At 33.9% G+C, this 23150-nt stretch overlaps 1 protein-coding gene across 4 annotated transcripts in view; it reads right to left on the bottom strand.

Annotated features, from left to right (window-relative positions):
* Nucleotides 1–23150, bottom strand: part of Phkb (phosphorylase kinase regulatory subunit beta) — a 217393-nt gene that overhangs the window by 104891 nt on the left and 89352 nt on the right. For all 4 annotated transcript variants that reach the window (XM_015488767.2, XM_048792237.1, XM_015488766.2 and 1 more), the window contains one exon: nucleotides 9999–10062. In XM_015488767.2, coding sequence (XP_015344253.1) covers nucleotides 9999–10062 — 64 coding nt within the window. The remainder of the gene's footprint in view (nucleotides 1–9998; nucleotides 10063–23150) is intronic.

Consider the following 23150-nt stretch of genomic DNA (forward strand, 5'->3'; position numbering starts at 1 on the left):
ACCATGATGTTCAGGTTCACCTCCGTCCCCAAGGAATAGAGCCGGCTGTCTATGGATCTCTTAAACTGTAAGCCCCCCAGATAAACTGTTCCTTATCAGGTCTTTTGGTCACAGCAGCAAACTAGTTGAGTAAAACAGCCAGACATCTACTAGTTAGAATGTAGTATTAGAAGTGGGCAAGGTGCTAAATTCTGCTCTTAGCTTTACTGTTGGCTCACTGTGTACTTGGCGTGAATACTGTAGCCATCTCACTTTGATACACAGAAAATATATGTTGGAATTTGGTGATAATAAAGGAACTTTAAAGTGCTTTCAGAAAGGGGTTTGGAAACAACAGTGAAGTGAACAGACCATAATAGCCTCATTCAACCATTGTGAAGACTTTGGATCATAAAAACCAGAACCTCTCCCTGCCAAAGCCAGTCATAAACTCTAGAGAGGCAACTCTCTCCCTTGTCCCTTGAAAAGCCTCATTCCAGAGGAGTCTGGCCTTAACACACTGGGGGAAGGAAGGCTAACAGAGAGGCCAAGAAGGATCCAAACAGACAGGACTTGCTGGGGCCCCGCTCATACCATCATCATTAAGCCTTCCTTTTTTGTTTTTTTTTCACAACCGTCCACTCTCCACTGAATCTAAGCATACAAAATAGACAGCATTCCCTGGGTCTTTAGGTCTTCATTTCTGAAGGCTCCCATGTTGTGCACAGCTTTGATTAAATAAATTTGTTATGCTTCTCTTGTTAACCTGTCTTTATTATAGGAGTGTCAACCGTGACCCTCGTGATGGGTAAGGAAAGGAATCACATTTTCCTGTCCCTACAATAATTAACACCAGATGTAACTTGATCTACTTGAATGTCTCTTAACTGTCATGCACTTGTATGTGGAATGAAAAATGTTCAGAATTCAATAATAGGAAATCTAACCCTCACTCAAAACATGCAAAAGACTTGAACTTAAACTTTACCAAAGAAGATATGAAAATGGCCAATAAGCATGTGAAAAGGTGCACAATATTTCTTGTCACCCTTTCACTTTACATCGATTGAAAGAGTTAAAAGAAAAAAAAAAAAAAAAAAAAAACCAAAAACAACAACAACAAAACACACACACACACACACACACACACACTCACACACACACACCCAAGAAGAAATCCTCAAAATTAAGGAAAAAATAAGCCAAATTAAATTAAAAATTCAATAGAAAGCATCACCAACAGACTAGATCATTTGGAAGAGATAACCTCAGGCAATGAAGAGAAAATACATAATCTTGAAAACAGAGTTGACCAAGGAAAGAAGATGGTAAGAAACCATGAACAAAAATTCCAAGAACTATGGGATAACATGAAATGACCAAATTTAAGATTTATTGAAATTGATTCAGGTTCAGAGATACAAACCAAAGGAGTGTACAACTTTTTCAATGATATAATATCAGAAAATTTTTCCAAACCTAAAGAATGAAATGGAAAATCAATACAGGACCCAAATGCATCAAATTAGAATGATATTATAATGAAAATGCTTATGGTACAGAATACAGATTGGATTTTAAAGGCTGCAAGAGAAAAATATCAGATTATGTATGTGGGGAAACCAATTCAGATCTTAGCTGATTTGTCAACCCAGGCCCTCAAAGCTAGATCCTGGAATAACATACACCAAGCTCTGAAAGAAAATGGATGCTAAGCAGGAATCCTATATCCAGCAAAATTAAGCTCCAGATTTGAAGATTAAATAAAAACACTCCTTGAAAAATGAAAGTTAAAAGAATCTGTAGCTAGAAAGCCTATACTACAGAACATTCTCAACAAAATATTCCATGAAGACCAAAAAAAAAAAAAAAAAAAAAAAAAAGTGAAAACCACCAATTGAAGAAACTACACTAAAGGAATAGTCAATCAAAGTAAACTAATTAAAATTAAAAGCTAGAAATAAGCCCAAGTGACCAGGAATACAAATCATATCTCAATGATAACCTTGAGCAGTAATGGCCTAAACTCATCGATGAAAAGACACAGATTGGCAGATTGGATTAAAAAACAACACCCAACAATATGCTATCTCCAAGAAACTCATCTCTTTCTGTTACAAGTACTTTAAGACATCCACAGACTAAAGGTGAAAGGATGGGATAAAATATATTACTCACATGGATTCCATAAACAAAAGCAGGAGTTTCTATCCTCCTATCAGATAAAGTGGACTTTAAACCAAAGATAATCAGAAGTGACAAAGAAGGCTACCATTTCATTCAGCTTAACAGAATTATATTATACATCAACAAGACATAACAATTATAAATAATTATGCCCCAAACAATGGAGTATCTACATACATCAAACAAACCCTTCAAGAATCAAATAGACCACAACACAATAACACTTGGTAACTTTTTTTTTGTGGTCATGCTGGGGATTGAATCCAGGGCCTTGTGCATGCTAGGCAAGCACTCTATACCAACTGAGCCTATATCCCCAGACCAATACTTGATAACTTTAACATGCCTCTGTCACCACTGGATTTTGTTTTCCTCCAACAAAAACTAAATAAGGTATAGTAGTAAAAAATACAACTGATAATTCAGATATAACAGACATATATAGAATATTTCATCCATCAATGACTGAATACACCATCTTCTCAGCAGTACACAGATGTTTCTCTAATATAGACCATGTTCTGTAAGCTATCACATATGTTGGCATACAATTATAATATTACCTTAATATATTTTTAGCATTTGTAGGATTGATCATTCCCTTTCCATTGATATTAATTTTTGTGTTTTTACTTTTTCTTGATTAAACTTGTTTACATTTTATCAAATTTTAGCTGTTTTATTTCTTCTCTGTTTAACATATTTCTGCTCTTACTCTTATTTTTCTTTCCTACTACATAATTTGAAAATAATTTGATTGTTATTCCAGCTTCTTTCTGTTACAAGTAATTTAAGTTATAAATGTCCATCTGAGTCGTGTTTCATCCCAGGGATCCTGATATTTTAAGCTTTTATTATCACTTAGTTCAAAGCTCTTTTTTTTTTTTTTTTTTTTACACTTTTTTGTGCTTCTTCCTTGACCTCTAAGATATTTATAAGTGTGCCATGTAATTTTGAGAGAGTTGACATGTGGGGGTGGGGTTCTTTATATCTCAAGGTGATTGATTTCTAATGTAATAAACCATGAAAGAAACAGTCTGCACTACTTCAATTTTTTTAAAAAAAGTAACAATAATGCTTGTATATTAATTTTATTAAATACATATATGTCAAAACTGATAAAATTGCACACTTCAAATATGTGCATTTTATGGTACGTCAATTTTACCTCAATAAAGCTATTGGGGGGAAAAAAGAAAACAGTTTGCAACTTACGGCAGAACACATCAAAGATCTGAGATTTCCCACACCAATAATTCACCTTCCAGATTCATTGTGAGTGGCTTTGGGTTAGTTCTTAGTTCTACCCTACTTTTGTGTGAACTAAGAAAAGCTAAGTCAACTCTCTGACCATTCTTTTTAAGAAGGGATTTTCCATTTCCAAAGAACTTTGACTCCCTGAAGTTGACACAAAGAAAAGATAGACTTTTTGAAAGCTTTCAATTAACTTAGCTAAAGACATAAGATCAGATCTTTCAAAACACTACATCAAAAATCTTTAGAAATAAATATCCATACAATCTGAAATCCTCCAAGATGTGAGGAGGTTACATTGGGTTTTCACTTAAAAATATTTATTGTCAGTTCTTATCCCAGTAACTAATTTTTAATGAGAGCACAGCTCTTTTAATACATTAAACAACATTATAAAATGATTAAACACTCAATAAAAATCCCATGCAGTATTAAATGTGCTACTATTTAGCAGGCACATTATTATTTTAACAATTGTAAAAGTGGAAATACTAAGATTTTCAAAATTGGTTCTTGCTATGCTCCCCATCAGAAGAAAGGATGAAATGGAATTCATAAAACTAGGACACTGATACTATCCTATAAAAATGAAAGATGAAGAAGTTCTACTTCGCAACATGCAGTCACTAAAAGAATAAGACATTGTCTATATTTCCATCCAAAATTATCAAAGGGTCATTCATTTAGCAAACACTTGGTGCACAGACACATTGGAAAATGACATGACCTAAAGAAGATAAAAAATTAACACTGATTAGAGCACTTGTTCTCATCCTTGGATGCACTTTAGAATTCCTGAGCAGATTTGAAAACCCTAGTGTCACTGCCTCCTCCTACACCTAAATCAGTATGTCTGGGTATAGGAATCAGTATTGCTTTTTAAATTCCTCAGGATTCCAATGTGAAGTCAACTCTGAGAAACTGGCTGTGAAACAATAATGATATTAAATTTTTAACTCATAATCACAATGACTAATAAAGCCTTCAGTTCTTTTAGAATTATAAGTAAATAACATATGAAAACTTCCTGGGAAAAGTAAAGTTTTAAAGCTACGTAGAATATGCAACAACATCACACCATGCAATTTCATCAAAGAAAAAAAAAATACTAAACATAAAGAAGAGAGGCCTCAATACAAGACTAGTGGGTGGATTCAGTACTCCACTCTGACCAATAAATCTCATTGGGGGGGGAAAGTGAACAAAGAAATATCAGAGTTAAATACACTATAGATCAAATGGTTTTAACAGACATCTACAAAATATTCCATCCAATGTTTGAGGATCGATCATCAGCTCATAGAACTTTTTCCAAAATAGACCACATATTTCAACAGTAAGCAAATTTTAAAAAATTCAAAAAACTGAAATAGTTTCATTCCATTCTGATCAGATAAGATACAAGAAAGCAGAAATTAACAGCAAGGGAAATTACAGAAATCATACAAATACATGAATACTGAATAACACACTTGAAAGATAGTGGGTTACTGAAAAAAATACGGTGGGGATAAAAAAATTTCCAAGAATCAACCAAAAATAGAAACAAAACATACCTATGGGATAAAGTGAAAGCAGTACTAAGAGGGAAATTTATAACAATGAGTGCTGACATTAAAAAACAAAATAAAAAAGAATTAGTTATAGGGGCACATGCCTGTAATCCCAGCTGCTCAGGAGTCTGAGGCAGGAGGATCTCAAGTTGAATGCCAGCCCTCAGCAACTTAGCAAAGCCCTAAGCAACTCAGTGAGAACCTGTCTCTAAAACACACACACACACACACACACACACACACACACACACACACACAAGAAGCTGGGGATATATATACCTCAGTGATTGAGCACACCTGTGTTCAATCCCTAGTGTCAAAAAAAAAAAAAAAAAGATAGAGATCTCAAATAAATAAACTAATAATACATTTCAAGATCTTAAAAAAATAAGAACAAACCAAACACCAAATAAGTAGAAGGAAAGAAACAATGAAGATCAGAGATAAAATAAAGATGAAAAGAATACAAAGAATCCACAGAATAAAGAGCTGGTTCTTTGAAAAGATAAATAAAATTGACAAAGCTTTAGTTAAATTAACCAAAGAAAAGATAGCGAATACTCAAATAAGTAAAATTAGAGGTGAAAAAGAAGTTAATACAATATAGATACCAATGAAATTCAAAGGCTTATTAAGAGACATTTTGAAAAACTGCATGTCAATAAACTGGACTATCTAGAAAAAAATAGAAAGACTTCTGGACATATATTAACAAAATTGAACCAAGAGAATATAAAAATCCTAAATAAAGCAAAAGAAGTAATGAGATAGAAGTGGTAATAAAAAGTCTCTCAATAAAGAAAGCCCAGAACCAGAAAGATTCACTACTGAATTTTACCAGATTTTTAAACACCAATGCACCTCAACTATTTCATCAGACAGAAAGGGAATGAATCTTCTCAAACTCATTCTATAAAGACAGTATTAACCTGCTACAAAATCTGATAACGACACAACAAAAAAAGGAAAACTATACGCCAATATCTTTGATAAATTAAGATCCAAATCTCCTCAATAAAATTATTGCAAGATGAATTCAATAGCACATTAAAAAGATAATGCAGCATGATCAAGCTGTATTCCAGGGATGCAAGGATGCTTTGTCATGAAAAAACCAATAAACATAATTCATCACCTAAACAGAATCAAAGATAAAAGCATTACATGATCATCTCCAATAAATACAGGAAAAAGCATTTAATAAAATTCAACATCCCTTTATGATAAAAGTCCTTGAATAAATTAGGCCTAGAAGGACCAAATCTCAACATAAAGTTTATTCATGATAAACCCATAGCAAACATCATACAGAATGGGGAAACACTGAGTTCCTCTAAGATCAAGAGACAAGGGTGTCCACTGTAACTACTCTGATTCAATATACTTCTGGAAACTGTAGCCAGAACAATCAGGAAAGAGAAAGAAATAAATGGCATATAAATTGACTGTTCGTTGACGATATGATTCTGTACTTAGAAAACCCTGCAGATTCCACCAAGACTCTTAGAACTCATAAACAAATTCAGCCAAGTAGCAGGATACAAAATCTTGGGCTGGGATTGTGGCTCTGTGGTAGAGTGCTTGCCTCACATGTGTGAGGCACTGGGTTTGATTCTCAGCACCATATATAAATAAATGATTAAAATAAAGGTCCATCTACAACTAAAAATAATTTTGTTTTAAAGTGTCTTTTCTATATACCAGTAATGAACTTGCTGAATAAAAAAAAAAAATCAAGAAAATAAATCCCATTTACAATAGCCTCCAAACAAAAACAAAAACAAACCTCCAAGGAATAAGCCTGATTAAGGAAGTAAAATATCATTACAATGAAAATTATAAAATATTAAAGAAAGAAAATGTAGAAAACACTAGAAGGTGGAAAGGACTGTCATGTTTATATATTCTGATAATTAATATTGTTTAAAAAGTCCGACTATTCAAAGTGATTTACACATTCAGTGCAATCTCTATTCAAATACCAATGACATTCTTCACAGAACCAGACCACACAATCCTAAAATTTATGTGAGAACATGAAAGAGCCCAAAGGCCAAACCACTCTTGAGCAAAAAGAGTAAAGCTGAAGGCATCACAATGTGAGATTTCAACACATACTATAGAACCATAGTAACAAAAACAACATGGTATCAGCATAAAAAGAGACATGCAGACCAACAGAAAGAACAGTGGATCCAGAAAAAAATCCATGTATCTTCAGTCAATTGATTCTCCATACAGGTTTTAAGAACATGTTGGACAAAAGATAGTCTCTCAACTAATGGTGCTGGGAAAACTGGATACCCACATGCAGACATTGCAACTAAACCCCAATCTCTGATTCCATACAAAAATCAACTCAAAGTGAATAAAAAATCTTAATATTAAGATATGAAACTCTAAAACTACCAAAAGAAAAATGGGAAAAACCCTTCAAGATAATGGCACCAGCAACAATTTCCTGTCTGGACTTCTATAAGCACAAAAAACAAAAACAAAAGTTGATAAATGGGATACATCAGATTAAAAAATTTCTATACAGCAAAAGAAACAGTGAAGAGACAAAGAGTGAAGAGACACATACTGGGACAAAATCTTTGCCTGGTAGGTCCTTATCTGAGAGTTGATTAACAAGCAGAATACATAAAATACTGAAAAGAAAAAAAAAACCACAAGAAAACAAGTAATTCAATAAAAAGTGGGAAAATAATCTGAATTGGTACTTCTCAAAAGAAAAAGTACAAATGACCATAAATATATGAAAAAGTGCTCAATATTTTTAGCCATCAGGAAAATGCAAATCAAAACTTGATGGAGATTCAATTTCACTCCAATCAGAATGGCTAATATTAAAATAATAAAAATGAATACTGGTAAGGATGTGGGGCTAAAGGAACCCTTATATACTGTTGGTCAGAATATAAACTAGTACAGCTACTATGGAAAACCATATGAAGGTTTCTCAACAAACTAAAACAACTATAATATGATCCAGCTATCCCACCTCTGGGTATATACAGGAAGGAAATGACTCAGAATGCAAAGAAATACTTGTACTATTACAATAGCTAAGATATGGAATCAGCTTAGGTGCCTATCAATACATGAATGGATAAAGAAAATATGGCACATATACACAGTGGAATATTATGCAGCTATAAAGAAAGAAATCCTTTAAGCTGCAAGAAAATGGATGGAACTGGAGGACATCATGTTAAGCAAAATAAGCCAGACAGAGAAAGATAAGTATTGTATGTTTTTAATCATATGTGAAAACAATATTTAAAAAAAAACAGATGAACTGAATAAAAGATAGACTATTAGGGAACAGGACAGGGACCTAGGGAAAGGTGGAAGATGGAAGGACATAATTAATGCACAATGGTATACATGTATGGAAATGTCACAGTAAAACTTTGTTAATTTGTATAAATAACATGTCTTATTTAAAAAGCCAGATAGAGTTAGTAAAGCTACCTTGTATGTATGTATACAGATGTGTATAAACAACCTGAAGATTCAGGTACTTCAAAGAAAGGAAATAATTTCAAAAAGAGTTGGCCATTCCTGGTTCACAACAGTTTACTATTTGCTATGCCATGGAAAGCAGTCAAGCAAGACCTATATATTTTTTTTTCCAGAATGCTGGTAGTCCACCTCTGATTTGATCCATGACTTTTCTCAGTACACTTGAAATACTCTACAGGACTTTCAATCAGATCTCTTCATTTCCTTTGTTTCATATTATTAATGGACTGTAGTTCATTAATAATAGCAATAAGAGATAACTGTTATTGAGGGTTTAGCAGAGCTAAAGTTAATAGCTAATAGCTAAGTTAACTATTATTTGCACGTAAACCTTCTGAAATAGATCCTATTATCATATCTCTTACCTTTTTAGTTACAAAGAATACAGTAATGCCATCTCCTAATTCTAATATAATGCTATTCTTTAATGTCATTATCTAGCCATCTGTCTATCCATACATGTGAGAAGGAAACCCTGGGTCACCTCTTGGGCACAGACTATGTACCATTCTCCCAATTCTGTCTTTAGTCATTCCTCATACACTAGATATAACTACATCTCATTTTCCAGAGAAAGTTGGGGTGAAAAGAAAGCTTATATATCAAGGGAAGAGAAGACAGGCAGTTGTGTTACCATACTATGACTTGAAACTTTCTTAAATTCAAGACTAGAGATTCATAGTATAATAATTGCTGTAACAAAACCCAAGATGACTCTTTGGCACATCTGCATTAGCTTCCTAAAATATATTTTCGCTAAAGTAGCATTTCAATAACTTAGACTTAATTATACCAGTTGGAAACTTCACATTGCCTTGTCATTTTGGAAATCTTTATAAAAACTGCTAAAGAAAATTAGCCTATTTCTTGATCTGGAATAGTAATGTTTATTTCTACATTTTATTCCCTTCCATTGACAACTCAATCTGTGGTCAGTTGATTAGTTTTATGGTGCATAACTGGCTAAACATCTTATGATCTAAGGTGACACTCAAGGATTCCCTTTAATCCGTAAAGAAAATGAGATATTAGACATATGATTATAGGCAGATGAAGGTGAAACTAGTATCAAAACTGCCTATTCTATGGCTGCATACATTACACATATTCCCCTCTGCATGAGAAATACATTTATATACATTAAATTAAAACCTACATGAGAACTGACATGAAAAATAAATAATATATAATGCCAGAAATATTTTTAAAATATGAAATCCCTAAGAAATGTCTAAGAGACTTGAGGGAAGCTATTGACACTAAACCAAGAAAATGAGAGAATTAATTTATCAAGAAATTTTTAAAAAATAAGGAATGAATTTTAGTGAGAAAACTAAAACTTAACTGGCAAATAATTTTCAAAGTAAAAGCTTTTCAAGCATGGGCTGGTACATAAATTTCATATATTCATTGATTATAAGGAAATGACTTAAGGAATAGCCAAATTAATTAAACATACAATTCAAATAATCAAAGACTTCTTATTATTTTTTTTACCTGGTTGCCAAAAAGGTTGAATCCATTAATTGCTTCTAGAGCTGCTTTTGCTAAACCAACAGAGCTAAAAGAGAAAAGAAAATACTTCATTACTCTGAAAAGTCTGGCTACAAAATAAGAACCATTACCTGATGAATATTCACAAGCAAGTTTCTTTATTAACAATTATAACAACTTCCATAGGAGAACATTGTCTAAGAGACACCTTTCTAACATTTCACTATTTTAATTTTTCTTTTTTATAGTTAGTGATCATCTGGGAAAAATATTTCTGGGTTCACCTTGACACAGACTATAGGCCATACTATTTATGGAAGTAGTTTAATTCTGGTTTCATTTCAATTCAAGAACTTGAAAAAAAGTGGTGAACTTTAGAGGAAGGTGTATTATGATGATATGTGCTGTAATTACCAGGTTGGGCATCATTAGTTCAGATCAATGTTACAGAGCTTTTTTAATGTCAATTCTAAACCTTAAAAAAGATTTTGCATGTCATACACTTATTACAGATTATGGTTTAATGTATTCCTTCAAATACTCATTTTCTAGGATCTAATAAGTCAGGCATTATTTTATGCTTATAGAATAAATGATCTCTCTACCTCTCATTTTTTGCTATTCTTCTCCTTGTAATAAAATAAGTACTATTTCCCTCAGTATCCTACTCCTTTGGCCTCTCAAATGCCACATACAATAGTGATAAAAAAAAAATAGGAAGACCCATTTCATTTAAAATATTATACTGTCATCTTATAAATATCTACCTTTAAAATTTTTAGATCAGCTGGGCACAATGGTGGTCACCTGTAATCCCAGAGGCTCGGGAGGCTGAGGCAAGAGGATCTTGAGTTCAAAGCCAGCCTCAGCAAAAGTGAGGTGCTAAGCAACTCTGAGATCCTGTTCCTAAATACAATACAAAATAGGGCTCAGGTTGTGGCTCAGTGGTCGAGTGCCACTGAGTTAAATCCACTGGTACTCCCCACCCCCGTTAAAAAAACCCTTTAGACCTCATGTCCAATTTATTTTACTTATTGCAAAACTTTATTGGTTTCAGTCCAAGTGACTGCATATGTTATTAATAATATCATTGAAAGTTAATGATGTCATTAATTCAGCATTTCTCTAAAGTAGTGATTATCAAACTGTGGTCTCCAGAGCAGCAAGAGCAGCATTACCTGGAACTTGTTAAAATGCCAACTCTCGTTCCTCCCTGGGAGTAGGGCTCAACAATAAGTGTTTTTAAAGCCTTCTAGGTATCTGAATGCAATTTAAATTTCATATACATTGGCTGGGGTTATAGTTCAGTGATAGAGTGTTTGCCTTGTATGTGCATGGTCATAGGTTCCATTCCTATCACCAAACCAAAAGGTAGATAAATAAATAAAAATCACTGTTCTAAGCTATTCATGAGATCATGATCTACATTTTTGGATGGCTGTTTACATGAACTGTATTCAGGCAAACATTACTTTTATTATGGGAAAATAAATAGGTCAGACACTCATTATAAAAATACATGGATGGAAAAATGGAATAGGTACAATTTTCCCTGTCCTAAGCTCAAGTAAAAATCTTGGACATTACATATACACAAATATAAGTAGGCTCAGAAAGGTAAACTGACTATGAACTTCAGAAGTCTAGGAACAACACTGTGATAATTCCCTGCATTGCTTTTTTGTCTCATATATACCAGACTGAGCTAAAGAATAACCACAAAATGCTGACAGGGATCAATGAAACCTTGCTCTCTCTAGTTAAGGACTAGGAAAAGGGCAGACTTAAGAGCAAACAGATCAATACATATGTTTAACATAAAAGTTCTAAAAACACCAATTAAGAGATCAGCAAACTTAAAACATGATTCAACTGAATACTGGTATTTTACTGTTGTTTAACATTTTAAAACTATAAGTTACTGTTGATTGATAGCATTAAATTGTTCTATATTCTTCCTGGTAGTGAGGGAAGTACTTGATGTTTCCACAGATGAAATAACTTCTATGACAATTCATAAGGTACTGCTTACTCAAAAAAAGGTAAGTGACCTCTTTATAGATCCAAAGTTGTTTTTAGAGAGAAATGACAAGGAATAGAACCTGAAGGAATAAAATTCATGAAAAGAACATGTAGTGGTTTCAAGAATATTTGCAAATTCTTCAATATTCCTCCTCTTTAGAAGTGGAGTCTAAGATCTATTACTAGAATATTGAGTTCTTAGTGACTCGAACAAGTTAAAGGCAGTAGAATTTGTATCATGTACCTTCTGAGGCAGTCATAAAAGGCAAAACTGTCTTGGGATGCTGAACCTAGAAACCTACATACTTCACTATTATGAAATCTATATTTAAAAAACTCCATATATGCCTTCCAACAGATATCTCCTACCAAGGCCTAGTCAACACTGCAAGACCTGAATGAGGGAGCCTTCAAGGTAACACTAGCCCCAGTCATAATTGACAAAAAGCATATAAGAGACTCTGATTTATGAACTACCAGGCTTAGTAGAATCAACCATCAGAAAACTGAGACAATTATAAAGGGCTATTCTTTTATTTAATTGTACTTTTTATTAAATTTGGAATGTTTATTGCAATGATGGTAACAAAACAAACAAACAAACAAAAAAACAGAGCCTAATCGTGTACCCAGAACAACTGGACTAACTATACTAAACTTTCATATTTCAAATTGTAAACAAATGACTGCCTGAACAAAAATTCAAGACTCTTAGAACCTAAGGAGGTCATATGCTGTCACCACATAACAACATTTATTGTCAACTGGTTTTCTTAAGAATGTGATCCTGATGATATCCTGAACTTTTAATGCACAAACATTTACATTCAGTTAACTCATAATATCAGAAAACTGAAAGTAGTAAGAAAATAACTTATTCAAAATGCAAATATGTAAGAAATTATATAATTGAGGACATATATAATGTGTCCAGTCCAAGTTTAGAAAATGGTGCCAAAAGACAGCTATCCAAAGTGCATCCAAAAGTGGCATGCATCTGTGATCCTTACTCAGAAGGCTGGGGCAGGAGGATCATTTGAGCCCAGGAGTTTGAGACCTGCCTGGACTACATAGCAAGTCACCATCTTAAAAAACAAACAATCAAACAAACCACAACAAAAAGTAAATAAATAAAATAATCAGGGAAGAGGATGAGGAGAAGGAAGGAAAAAGAAGAAGAAAAAAATTTAAAAAGGGAAAGCTATGGAATGAATTTGAATTTGGACACTGTTTTTGAAATACAGCATTAAAATAGAAACACTGTACCTGAACTGAAGTAAATATTGTTGAATTCTTTACATTTTATTAAAAATAGTTAAACAGATATTATAAATTCACAAATACATTAATTTATTGTCCACTAGTTATTAAATCTCTGGCAACAACAGTTTATTTAGAAACTCAAATACATTCTTGATGTGATCTTACATTTTGCTAGAAAATACAGTATATATTACTGCAAAAGTTAAGAAACGTTTAAATGGTACAAGACATTCTCAGAATGTTAAATTATTCTATTATTATTGAGTACATTAATATTAGGTGACTATGTTCAATAGAACATATACTGATCTAATTTTTGCAAGGTGATACCTCAAGGTCTTTTGTTCTAACATTAATTTAAGAAGGCTAGAATATAGCAACACTTGCCTGCAATAGAGTTTATAATAAGGTGATTTATTACATAATCAAGGCTTTTCTAGAAAAGATGATGGGGTTTGGACTGGGTTATTTATAACCCATCATGGAATCCACAAAAGTAACTCACAGGCATGAGAACTAAATTCACATTGTCCTATTCATAACACTACATTTTTAAATCCCTAAGCTATCCAATCACATTTCCTGAAAGAACAAGGACTTTACAGTACTATGGTTTTAATGGATGTTCACGAATTATTCAGTATGGCAAAAATACATAAAGTGAATCAGATGGATGGACAAAAGCCTTTATCACAGTTCAATGACTGGAACATCAAAAATGACTTAAGAAGACTAAGCAATTACTTTAAATAATAAGCATTGTATGGAATAAAATGATCACTAAGCACATGTTACTTAGATCTAATATTATAGTGATGGTTTTCCTTATTAGAGAAAATGAGGGAATAGAACATTAAACTGTTTTTAAAAACCTTAAAAATCAGATTCAAATTATTTTTGCTTCAAACATCATCTTTATATCATAAACACAAAACTTAAAGAGGAAATTGTTGAATGTAAAGTTCTACAAAGGAGTAAAAAAATTTCAAAAACTTTTCTTCCCATTTGGAAATATATCCAACTTAAACTATTAAGTACATTTTTCCTTTTTGTTTTTCAATAGCCAAAAAATTCAAAGTTAGGGGATTCTATTCACATTTCATAAGAAAAATTTGTTTCTTCACCAAAACAAAGAAGTATGGGTTCAAAGGAAGCCCCAAGGAGCAGGAATATGCAAATTTACATTATGAGGAGGAAGAAATTTAAAGATTAAAATTTGTGAATTAAATTTGAAGAAGCTGACAAAGTCAACTATCACATGTTTTCACTCACATTTGGAAATGAAAAAACAAAAAAAATGAAGATGACCCAAATACAGAAGATGAACTATTATGGAAGGGAAGAGGAAAAGGGGGAGGGGAGGAAGAGAAGAAAGAAAAAGAGGGTAACAAGGAAGGTGGATATGAATGAAGCACAATGTATGCATGAAAAGAAGTATCAAAATGACACCTATTAATCTGAACAATTAATATGAATTAATAATAATAAAAAATAGACCTGGAGAGGCTGATAAGTTCACCTGGATATGTAATTCTGGGTATTAAGAATTAGTGCTACAATAAATAGGTACTGAAATGAAATACAGAGGGAAATATAATTCAATCTAATAATACAGGATTAAAAGATGTATGGGCATTTATTAAAATACTTAGAAGAGAAAGGAAAAACATTATCTGATAGAGTTCCAGATATCCTAGGAGAAACTGAAAGGGGCCAGTTGCTTGAGGAAAGTAAAATCAACAGAAAAATCAAGACTGCAGTGAATGGTTGCTTAGGAAACATTTCAAAAGAATCAGTGAGCTTAGACCAATAGGCCCTTTTACAAAAGCCCTGGGAAAGGGTAAAGTTGCTGCTAGGATGGGGTTCTGATAAATGAAAGAAATGTCTGTTTAGAAAAAAAAATTGGGGGATTCAATAAAAAAATACTAAATAATTCAAGAATTTGGACTAAAGACACCAGCAAACCTGGGGTAAAAACGGCAGATCAAGAAGAATCTGACCAACACATTAAGATGCATCAAGGTATACGATTGTCAAAGATAACCTTGAAATTTATCCCAGTTTTATTAAGAATTTATGCCCAATTACTTATCCTAATTTCAGAAAAAACTTTTCAACACATTAAAATAGGCATGCAGAGGAGGAGAGTGACCATGCTGTGCTCCCCAATGTACCAATGTGTGGTTCTCCTGGCCCACTTCAATCTTGGGACACTGCAGCCACCTTCACAGCCCCTCCCCCCCCACGTTAGCCTACACCTTGGGACAAAAGACAGAGGCAGTAGCCCAAAGTAGCACTGCGCCCACAGCACTGCATCTCTGAATAGGCTGCCCAGCCACCGCCTGGCCTGCCCTCTCAGCCCCATCTCTGAAAGCAGTCACCTCCATCTTTGGAAACCTCCATCGTCATTTTGGATTACCTCCATTGCCACTACCACCATCTACTGTTGGTGCATCTTCCATCTTAGGACATCAGCAAGGGCCTGGAAGCCTAACATCAAGGTACCTACAGGTTTGACGCTGCTGCCGCTACCAACAAGAGACATACCCACTTTCATCTTGAGACAATAGCTAGGACCTAGAAGACCATCACCAAGGTCCCTGCAGGCTTGGTTACACCACAGGTATCCCTGCTAGCCTTCTTCTCTTGATTCCTTTCACTTTTCCTGTGATCTAATATATTCTCACCTCGTACCTCAAAACATTAAAATAAATGACATCCTCCAACTTCAGAAGAGTACAAGTACACATTTTGGGGGGCTCCAGAACATAAATCTTTAATATAAAGGTACAACTCAAAAGGGTTGTATCTAGCATAGCAAGGGAAGGAAGAGCCAGTTACTTTTGTACCAAGGCAAGAGTCAGACTGTGCTGTGCTCTTGCTCTACCTTCTTCTAAGGAGAAATCTTAGAGCACAAAAATAGCTGGAGAGAGAAAAAGAGAGTTAAAAGGCAATGAAAAGTATAAGTACTTACAGCAAAAATTACAACAGACAGTTTGCATGATTTTTTGACATTACAGTGGTACAAAACTGATCATCACTGTATTTCAAATTACGATTTTCCCTCTAAGATAGTAGTATGTGGTATGATACTCTCCAGTGATGCAGGCAGCAATACTGAGCATTAGCTCCCAGTCAGCTCAGCATTCACAAGGGTAAACAACTGATACTCCAGTGTACTGTGTTGCTAAATTATAGATTAAGTGTATTAAGTGCGTTTTTTACTTATGTTATCCACAAACTACAATGGGTTTATTGGGAAATAAACCCATCCAATTTGAAAGCCTCTGAATTTATTAATCCATTAACTCCCAAGTTTACAATTCTGCAAAAATTTCAATGAAACTGACACAGGTACATGAAAATAGGTTGGAATCATAATCTAGAGCTCATATATCCTTTGTATATATTTTTATATGTGCATATATTTTTTAAATGATTTAATTATTCACCTATTACTTTTCTCAAAAGAAAAGAACTATAAAAACATAGTATTTATTTGAAAAGTTACCACAAGGGGTATATTTGATGCTCAATTTAAGTTTGTACATGTCCCACATTTGGGATTATGGGACATAATGGGGTTAATTCAAGCAGTCTTAAATTATGAGAACAGCTTAAGGATATAGCAAGATTACTGCACTAATTAGTAACAAATAGATCCAAGGAGGCCCAGACAATCTGAAGAGGTATCCTATAGTAGCAAAAAAAAAAAAAAAAAAAAGAGTTGTGACTTGATCCCTGACTGTTAGCAGCTCCACATATAATTACAGAAGCCAAAGTACAGAAATACTGGCCTCCCAGGACCAATGCCATCACTGTGTTTATAAGCACCATGCAGCATCAAAATAAACCCTTTTGGCAGCAGAGGTGATGCATCCGAAGAGACTTGTTGAAATGTGCACTCGAAAACATTTTTTAAAAATTTGGGAATTACAAATTATTAGATTATAAACAATTACAAGATCAATGTTAAATGTATAAAATCCACTGTCTAAATTTAAATGATAAACTTAATTTCCTATCCATTTGAATAAAATTAGCCTGCTACAATTAAGATTAATTTTGCATGCAAAAGGTGGCAAAGAACATCACATGGGCTGGGGTTCTGGCTCAGTGGTATAGCACTAGCCTAGCATGTGTGAGGCACTGGGTTCAATCCTCAGCACCACATAAAATAAATAAAATAAAGGTATTGTGTCCGTCTACAACAAAAAAAATATTCATTTTTTAAAAAAAGAACATCACATAATGATTTTCCAAGTCTTGAAATAAAATCTTTAATGATTTAATGACTGGTATCTCAGTTATAGAACAAGTTGGATTCTCTGTTTTTTCACGAAGGGACCTTGCAACATCCTCATTTGCTGGGGTTAATGGTAACTTTTACCCAATGGTCTTTGAGTTTACTGTAGACTTTATAAACAGAAAAAATTCCTAGTCCAAATATTGTATAATGAAAATAATAGCAGTGGAATCAGATTGGTGTATTATTAAGTGATTATTAAAGGGCTAGGGCTGTAGCTCAATGATAGAGCACTTGCCTACTATGTGTGAGGCAATGGTTTGATCCTCAGCACCACATTAAAAATAAATTAATAAACAAGGATATTGTGTGCTCCTCTACAACTAAAATAATATTAAAAAAAAAGAAAAAGCAAGGAAAAGACCTGATGAACCTAAGAACTGAAACAGGAAAATTTTTAACATCATCTTTTCTAATCAGATCCACTTTCTTTCTTGTAATTTAACTGATAATCTCAAATGATGATAACTTAATTTGGAAGACAGTTGGAATATAACATTATCTTATCATTTGTCTGAATGTTTAATTTCTGAACTGACACAAAATTTTCTATACTTCACTGAATTCTTCATTGAGTGCTACTATTCTGCTTTATATGTAAAAATGCCTAACATGAACTGTAAAACTATAGAAAAAGGTATGTATGTTAGTTCCCAGGATTGACATTTATATTTCAATTTTTGTTATTAAAATGTTTGCAAATGTGTCAGTACACTAGTATTTAGCATTCCCTTCCTACCGCTCTGCCCTATCTAGAGTTTGTGTATTCCTCCAATGCTTCCCCTCCTCACCCTGTGAATCAGCCTCCTTATATCAAAGAAAACATCTGGCGTTTGTTTTTTTGGGAATTGGCTTACTTCACTTACAATGATATTCTCCAACTCCTGCAAATGCCAGGATTTTATTCTTTTAATGCTGGGTAACATTCCATTGTGTACATATATATCAGTTTCTTTATCCATTCATCTATTGAAGGTCATCTAGGTTACTTCCACACTTGGGTTATTGTGAATTGTGCTGCTATAAACATTAATGTGGCTACGTCACTGTATTAAGCTGAAGTCCTTTGGTATAGACCAAGAAGTGGGATAGCTGGGTCAAATAGTGGTTCCATTCCAAATTTTTCAAGGAATCTCCATACTGCTTTCCATATTGGTTGCACCAATTTGCAGTCCCACCAGCAATGTATGAGTGTGCCTTTTCCCTACATCCTCGCTCGCCAACATTTATTGTTGTTTCTATTCTTAATAGCTGCCATTCTGACTGAAGTGAGATGAAGTCTTAGAATAGTTTTGATTTGCATTTCTCTAATTGTTAGTGATGATGAACAATTCTTCATATATTATCATCTCCTGAGAAGTGACTGTTCAGGTCTTTGGCCCATTTATTGGTTGGGTTATTTGGGGTTTTTTGGCGTTTAGCTTTTTGCATTCTTTATATATACTAGATATTAGTGCTCTATCTGATGTGTAAGGGGGAAAAATTTGCTCCCAAGATATAGGCTATCTATTCACCTCACTGATTGTTTCATTTTCTGAAAAGAAAGTTTTTACTTTGAATTCATCACATTTATTGATTCTATTTTAATTCTGTGCTGTAGTAATCTTATTAAGGAAGCTGGGGCCTAATCCTACATGATGGAGATTAGGAACTACTTTTTCTTCTATTAGATGCAGGGTTTCTGGCTTAATTCCTAGGTCCTTGATCTACTTTGAGTTGATTTTTGTGCATGGTGAAAGATAGTGCATTTTGTTGCATGTGGATTTCCAGTTTTCCTAGCAACATTTGTTGAAGAGGCTATCTTTTCTCCAATGTATGTTTTTGGCAACTTTGTCTAATATAAGATAACTGTAATTTGGTCTCTGTGTCCTCTATTCTGTACCATTGGTCTACCAGTCCATTTTGGTGCCAATACCATGCTGTTTTTGTTACTATTGCTCTGTAGTGTAGTTTAAGGTCTGGTATAGTGATGCTACCTGCTTTCTCTTCTTGATAAGAACTGCTTTAGCTATTCTGGGTCTCATATTTTTACAGATGAATTTCATGACTGCTCTTTCCATTTCTATGAGGAATGCCTTTGGGATTTTGACTGGAATTGCATTAGATCTCTATACTGCTTTTGGTAGTATGGTCATTTTGATAATATTAATTCTGCCATTCTAAGAGCAAGGTAGATCTTTCCATCTTCTAAGGTCTTTGCCTTTGATTTATGGGTGTTGATTTTATATACTGCTACTTTGCTGAATTCATTTGCTAGTTCTAGAAAATGGGTGGAACTTTTTGGGTCTTCCAGGTATAGAATCATATCATCAGCAAACAGTGCCAATTTGAGTTCTTCTTTTCCTATGTGTATCCCTTTACTTTCTTTTGTCTCTCTACTTGCTCTGGCCAGTTTCTCAAGAACTATGTTAAGTAGAAGTGGTGAAAGTGGGCATCCTCTCTTATTTCAGTTTTTAGAGGGAAGGTCTTCAATTCTTCTCCATTTAGAATGATATTGGCCTGGGGCTTAGCATAGAGAGCCTTTAGGATATTGAGATATGTTCCTGTTGTCCCTAATTTGTATAGTGTTTTGAACATAAAAGGTGCTATATTTTGTCGAATGCTTTTTCTGCATTTATTGAGATGATCATATGATTCTTATCTTTAAGTCTATTAATGTGGTGAATTACATTTATTGATTTTCAAATGTCGAACCCACCTTGCATCCCTGGGATGAATCACACTTGATTGAGGTGCACTATCTTTTTAATATGCTTTTGTATTCAATTCACCAGAATTTTATTGAGATTTTTTGCATCTATGTTCATTAGAGATATTTGTCTAAAGTTTTGTTTCTTTGATGTGTCTTTGCCTGGTTTTGGGATCAGGGTGATATTGGCTTAATTGGAAGTGCTCCCTATTTTTCTATTTCATGAAATAAACTGGAGAGTATTGGTATTAGTTCTTCTTTAAAGGTCTTGTAGAACTTGGCTGTGTATAAATCCAGTTCTGAGCTTTTCTTGGTTGGTAGACTTCTGATGGCATCTTGTGTTTCATCACTTGATATTGGTCAGTTTAAATTGTGTATATCATCCTGATTCAATTTGGGCAAATCATATGACTTAAGAAACTTGTTGCACCTTCAATATTTCCTATTTTATTGGAGTATAAGTTTTCAGATACTTTAGTAATTATGAATTGTCTCTCTCCTTTCTCTTCATTAGTGTAGCTAAGGGTCTGTCAATTTTATTTATTTTTTCAAAGAACCAACTTTTTGTTTTGTCAATTTTTCAATTGTTTCTTTTGTTTCAATTTCATTGATTTCAACTCTAATTTTAATTAGTTCATGTCTTCTACTGCTTTTGATGTTGATTTGTTCTTCTTTTTCTAGGGCTTAGAGATATAATGTTAGGTCATTTATTTGTTGGCTTTTTTTTTTTTAAGGAATGAATTTTATGCAATGAACTTTCCTCTTAATATTGTTTTCATAGTGTCCCAGAGATTTAAATATGTTGTGTCAGTATTCTCATTTACCTCTAAAAAACTTTTGATTTCCTTGATGTCTTTTGCAACCCCCTGTTCATTCATTAGCATATTATTTAGTCTCCAGGTATTGAAGTAATCTTTTTTATTTATTTTGTCATTGATTTCTATTTTCAGTCCATTATGATCTAACAGAATGCAGGGTATTATCTCTCCTCTTTTGTATTTGCTAAGAGTTGGTTTATGGTATATTATATGATCTATTTTAGAGAAGAATCCATGTGCTGATAAGAGAGTGTACTCGCTTGTTGAAGGATGAAATATTCTATATATGTCAGTTAAGTCTAAGTTATTGATAGTATTATTAGGTTATATAGTTTTTTTGTTCAGCTTTTGTTTGGAAGATCAATCCAGTGTTGAAAGAAATGTGTTAAAAGTCACCCGAGATTATTGTGTTGACTCTTGAGAAGAATTTTGGTTGATGAACATAGATGCTCCATTGTTTGGAACATATATATTTATAATTGTTATGTCTTGTTGGCATATGGTTCTCTTGAGCAATATGAAATGTTCTTATTTATTGCCTCAAGATAATTAACTTTAGGTTGAAGTCTACTTTATTTGATACAAGGATGGAAACCCCTGCTTGCTTCCACAGTTCATGTGAGTAGTATGATTTTTTCCCAACCTTTCACCTTCAGTCTGTGTATGTCTTTTCTTGTCAAATGAGTCTCCTGGAGGCAGCATATTGTTGGGTCTTTTTTTAAATCCAATCTGCTAGTCTACGTCTTTTGATTGGTGAGTTTAGGCCATTAATATCCAGGGTTATTATTGAGATATGATTTGTATTCCCAGCCATTTTTGTTTATTTTCTTATTTAACTTGACTTGGTTTCTTCTTTGGTTAGTTTTTACTTTAGTGTAATACCTCCCTCTGCTGATTTTCATTGTTGTTTTTCATTTCCTCTTCATGGAATATTGTGCCAAGTATGTTTTGTAGTGCCAGGTTTCCAGCTATAAATTCTTTTAACTGTTGTTTGTCATGGAAGGTTTTTATTTTATCATCAAATCTAAAGCTTAGTTTTGCTGGATACAAGATTCTTGGTTGGCATCCATTTTCCTTCAGAGTTTGATATATGTTGTTCCAGGATCTTCCAGCTTTCAGGGTCTGGGTTGAAAAGTCTGCAGTTTTCCTTACTGCAGACTTTTCAACCTGATTCCTTTCTTTTGTGGCTTTTAATATTCTCTCTTTATTCTGTATGTTGGGCATTTTCATTATAATGTGCCTTGGTATGGATCTGTTGTGATTTTGTACATTTGGCATCCTTCTTGAATTTGGTTTTCCAATTCATTTTTCATGTTTGGAAAGTTTTCTGATATTATTTCATTGAATAAATTGTTCATTCCTTTGGTTTGCAACTGTGTGCCCTCCTTTATCCCAATAACTCTTAAACTTGGTCTTTTTACGATATCCCATATTTCTTGAATGTTCTATACCATATTACCTGTGTAGTCTACATTCTACTAACCTTCTTCATTAGAAGAATAAATATATAGGGTATAGACTGCTGGGAGCCATTAGCCAAGTAGGTATGACAATTTCCTTGCCAGCGTACCTCATGTTGCTTAGTGGAAGGACTCGTGGAAATAGGACATTTTGCAGTGACATTGCATCTAAGGTGACCTTGCTCAAAGACCAGGGCGGATACGGGTTTAGTGTGTTCCCGGTTTAGGACTATCCGGGTTTAGGGTGGTTCCAGGTTTAAGGTTATTCCTGCTGGGAATAGGGCATATCCTGCTGCCTGAGTTCCCCTTGAGTTCTCATGGGATTCAGACAGTATTTTTTGGGAGATAGAAGCCCAGTGGGGGTGGATTTGGGCAGAGAACGTGGATTTCCCCAGAACGTGTGTAGAGTGCTGGTGTGAGTTCGGGAATAAAGAGTTGCTGTTTGAATCTACAAGCTGTGTGGTGGCTCGTGATTTTGTGCCCAGCCAGACTGCGGCATTTGGCGTCCCGTGCGGGGAACTTCTGAAGCTTGGAGGTAAGTGAAATTGCTCGTCCCTGAGGAAGAGCAAAAGAATGGGTGACCATTTCAAAAAAAAC

This window comes from Marmota marmota, unplaced genomic scaffold, assembly GCF_001458135.2.
Source record: "Marmota marmota marmota unplaced genomic scaffold, marMar, whole genome shotgun sequence".
Lineage (NCBI taxonomy): Eukaryota > Metazoa > Chordata > Mammalia > Rodentia > Sciuridae > Marmota > Marmota marmota.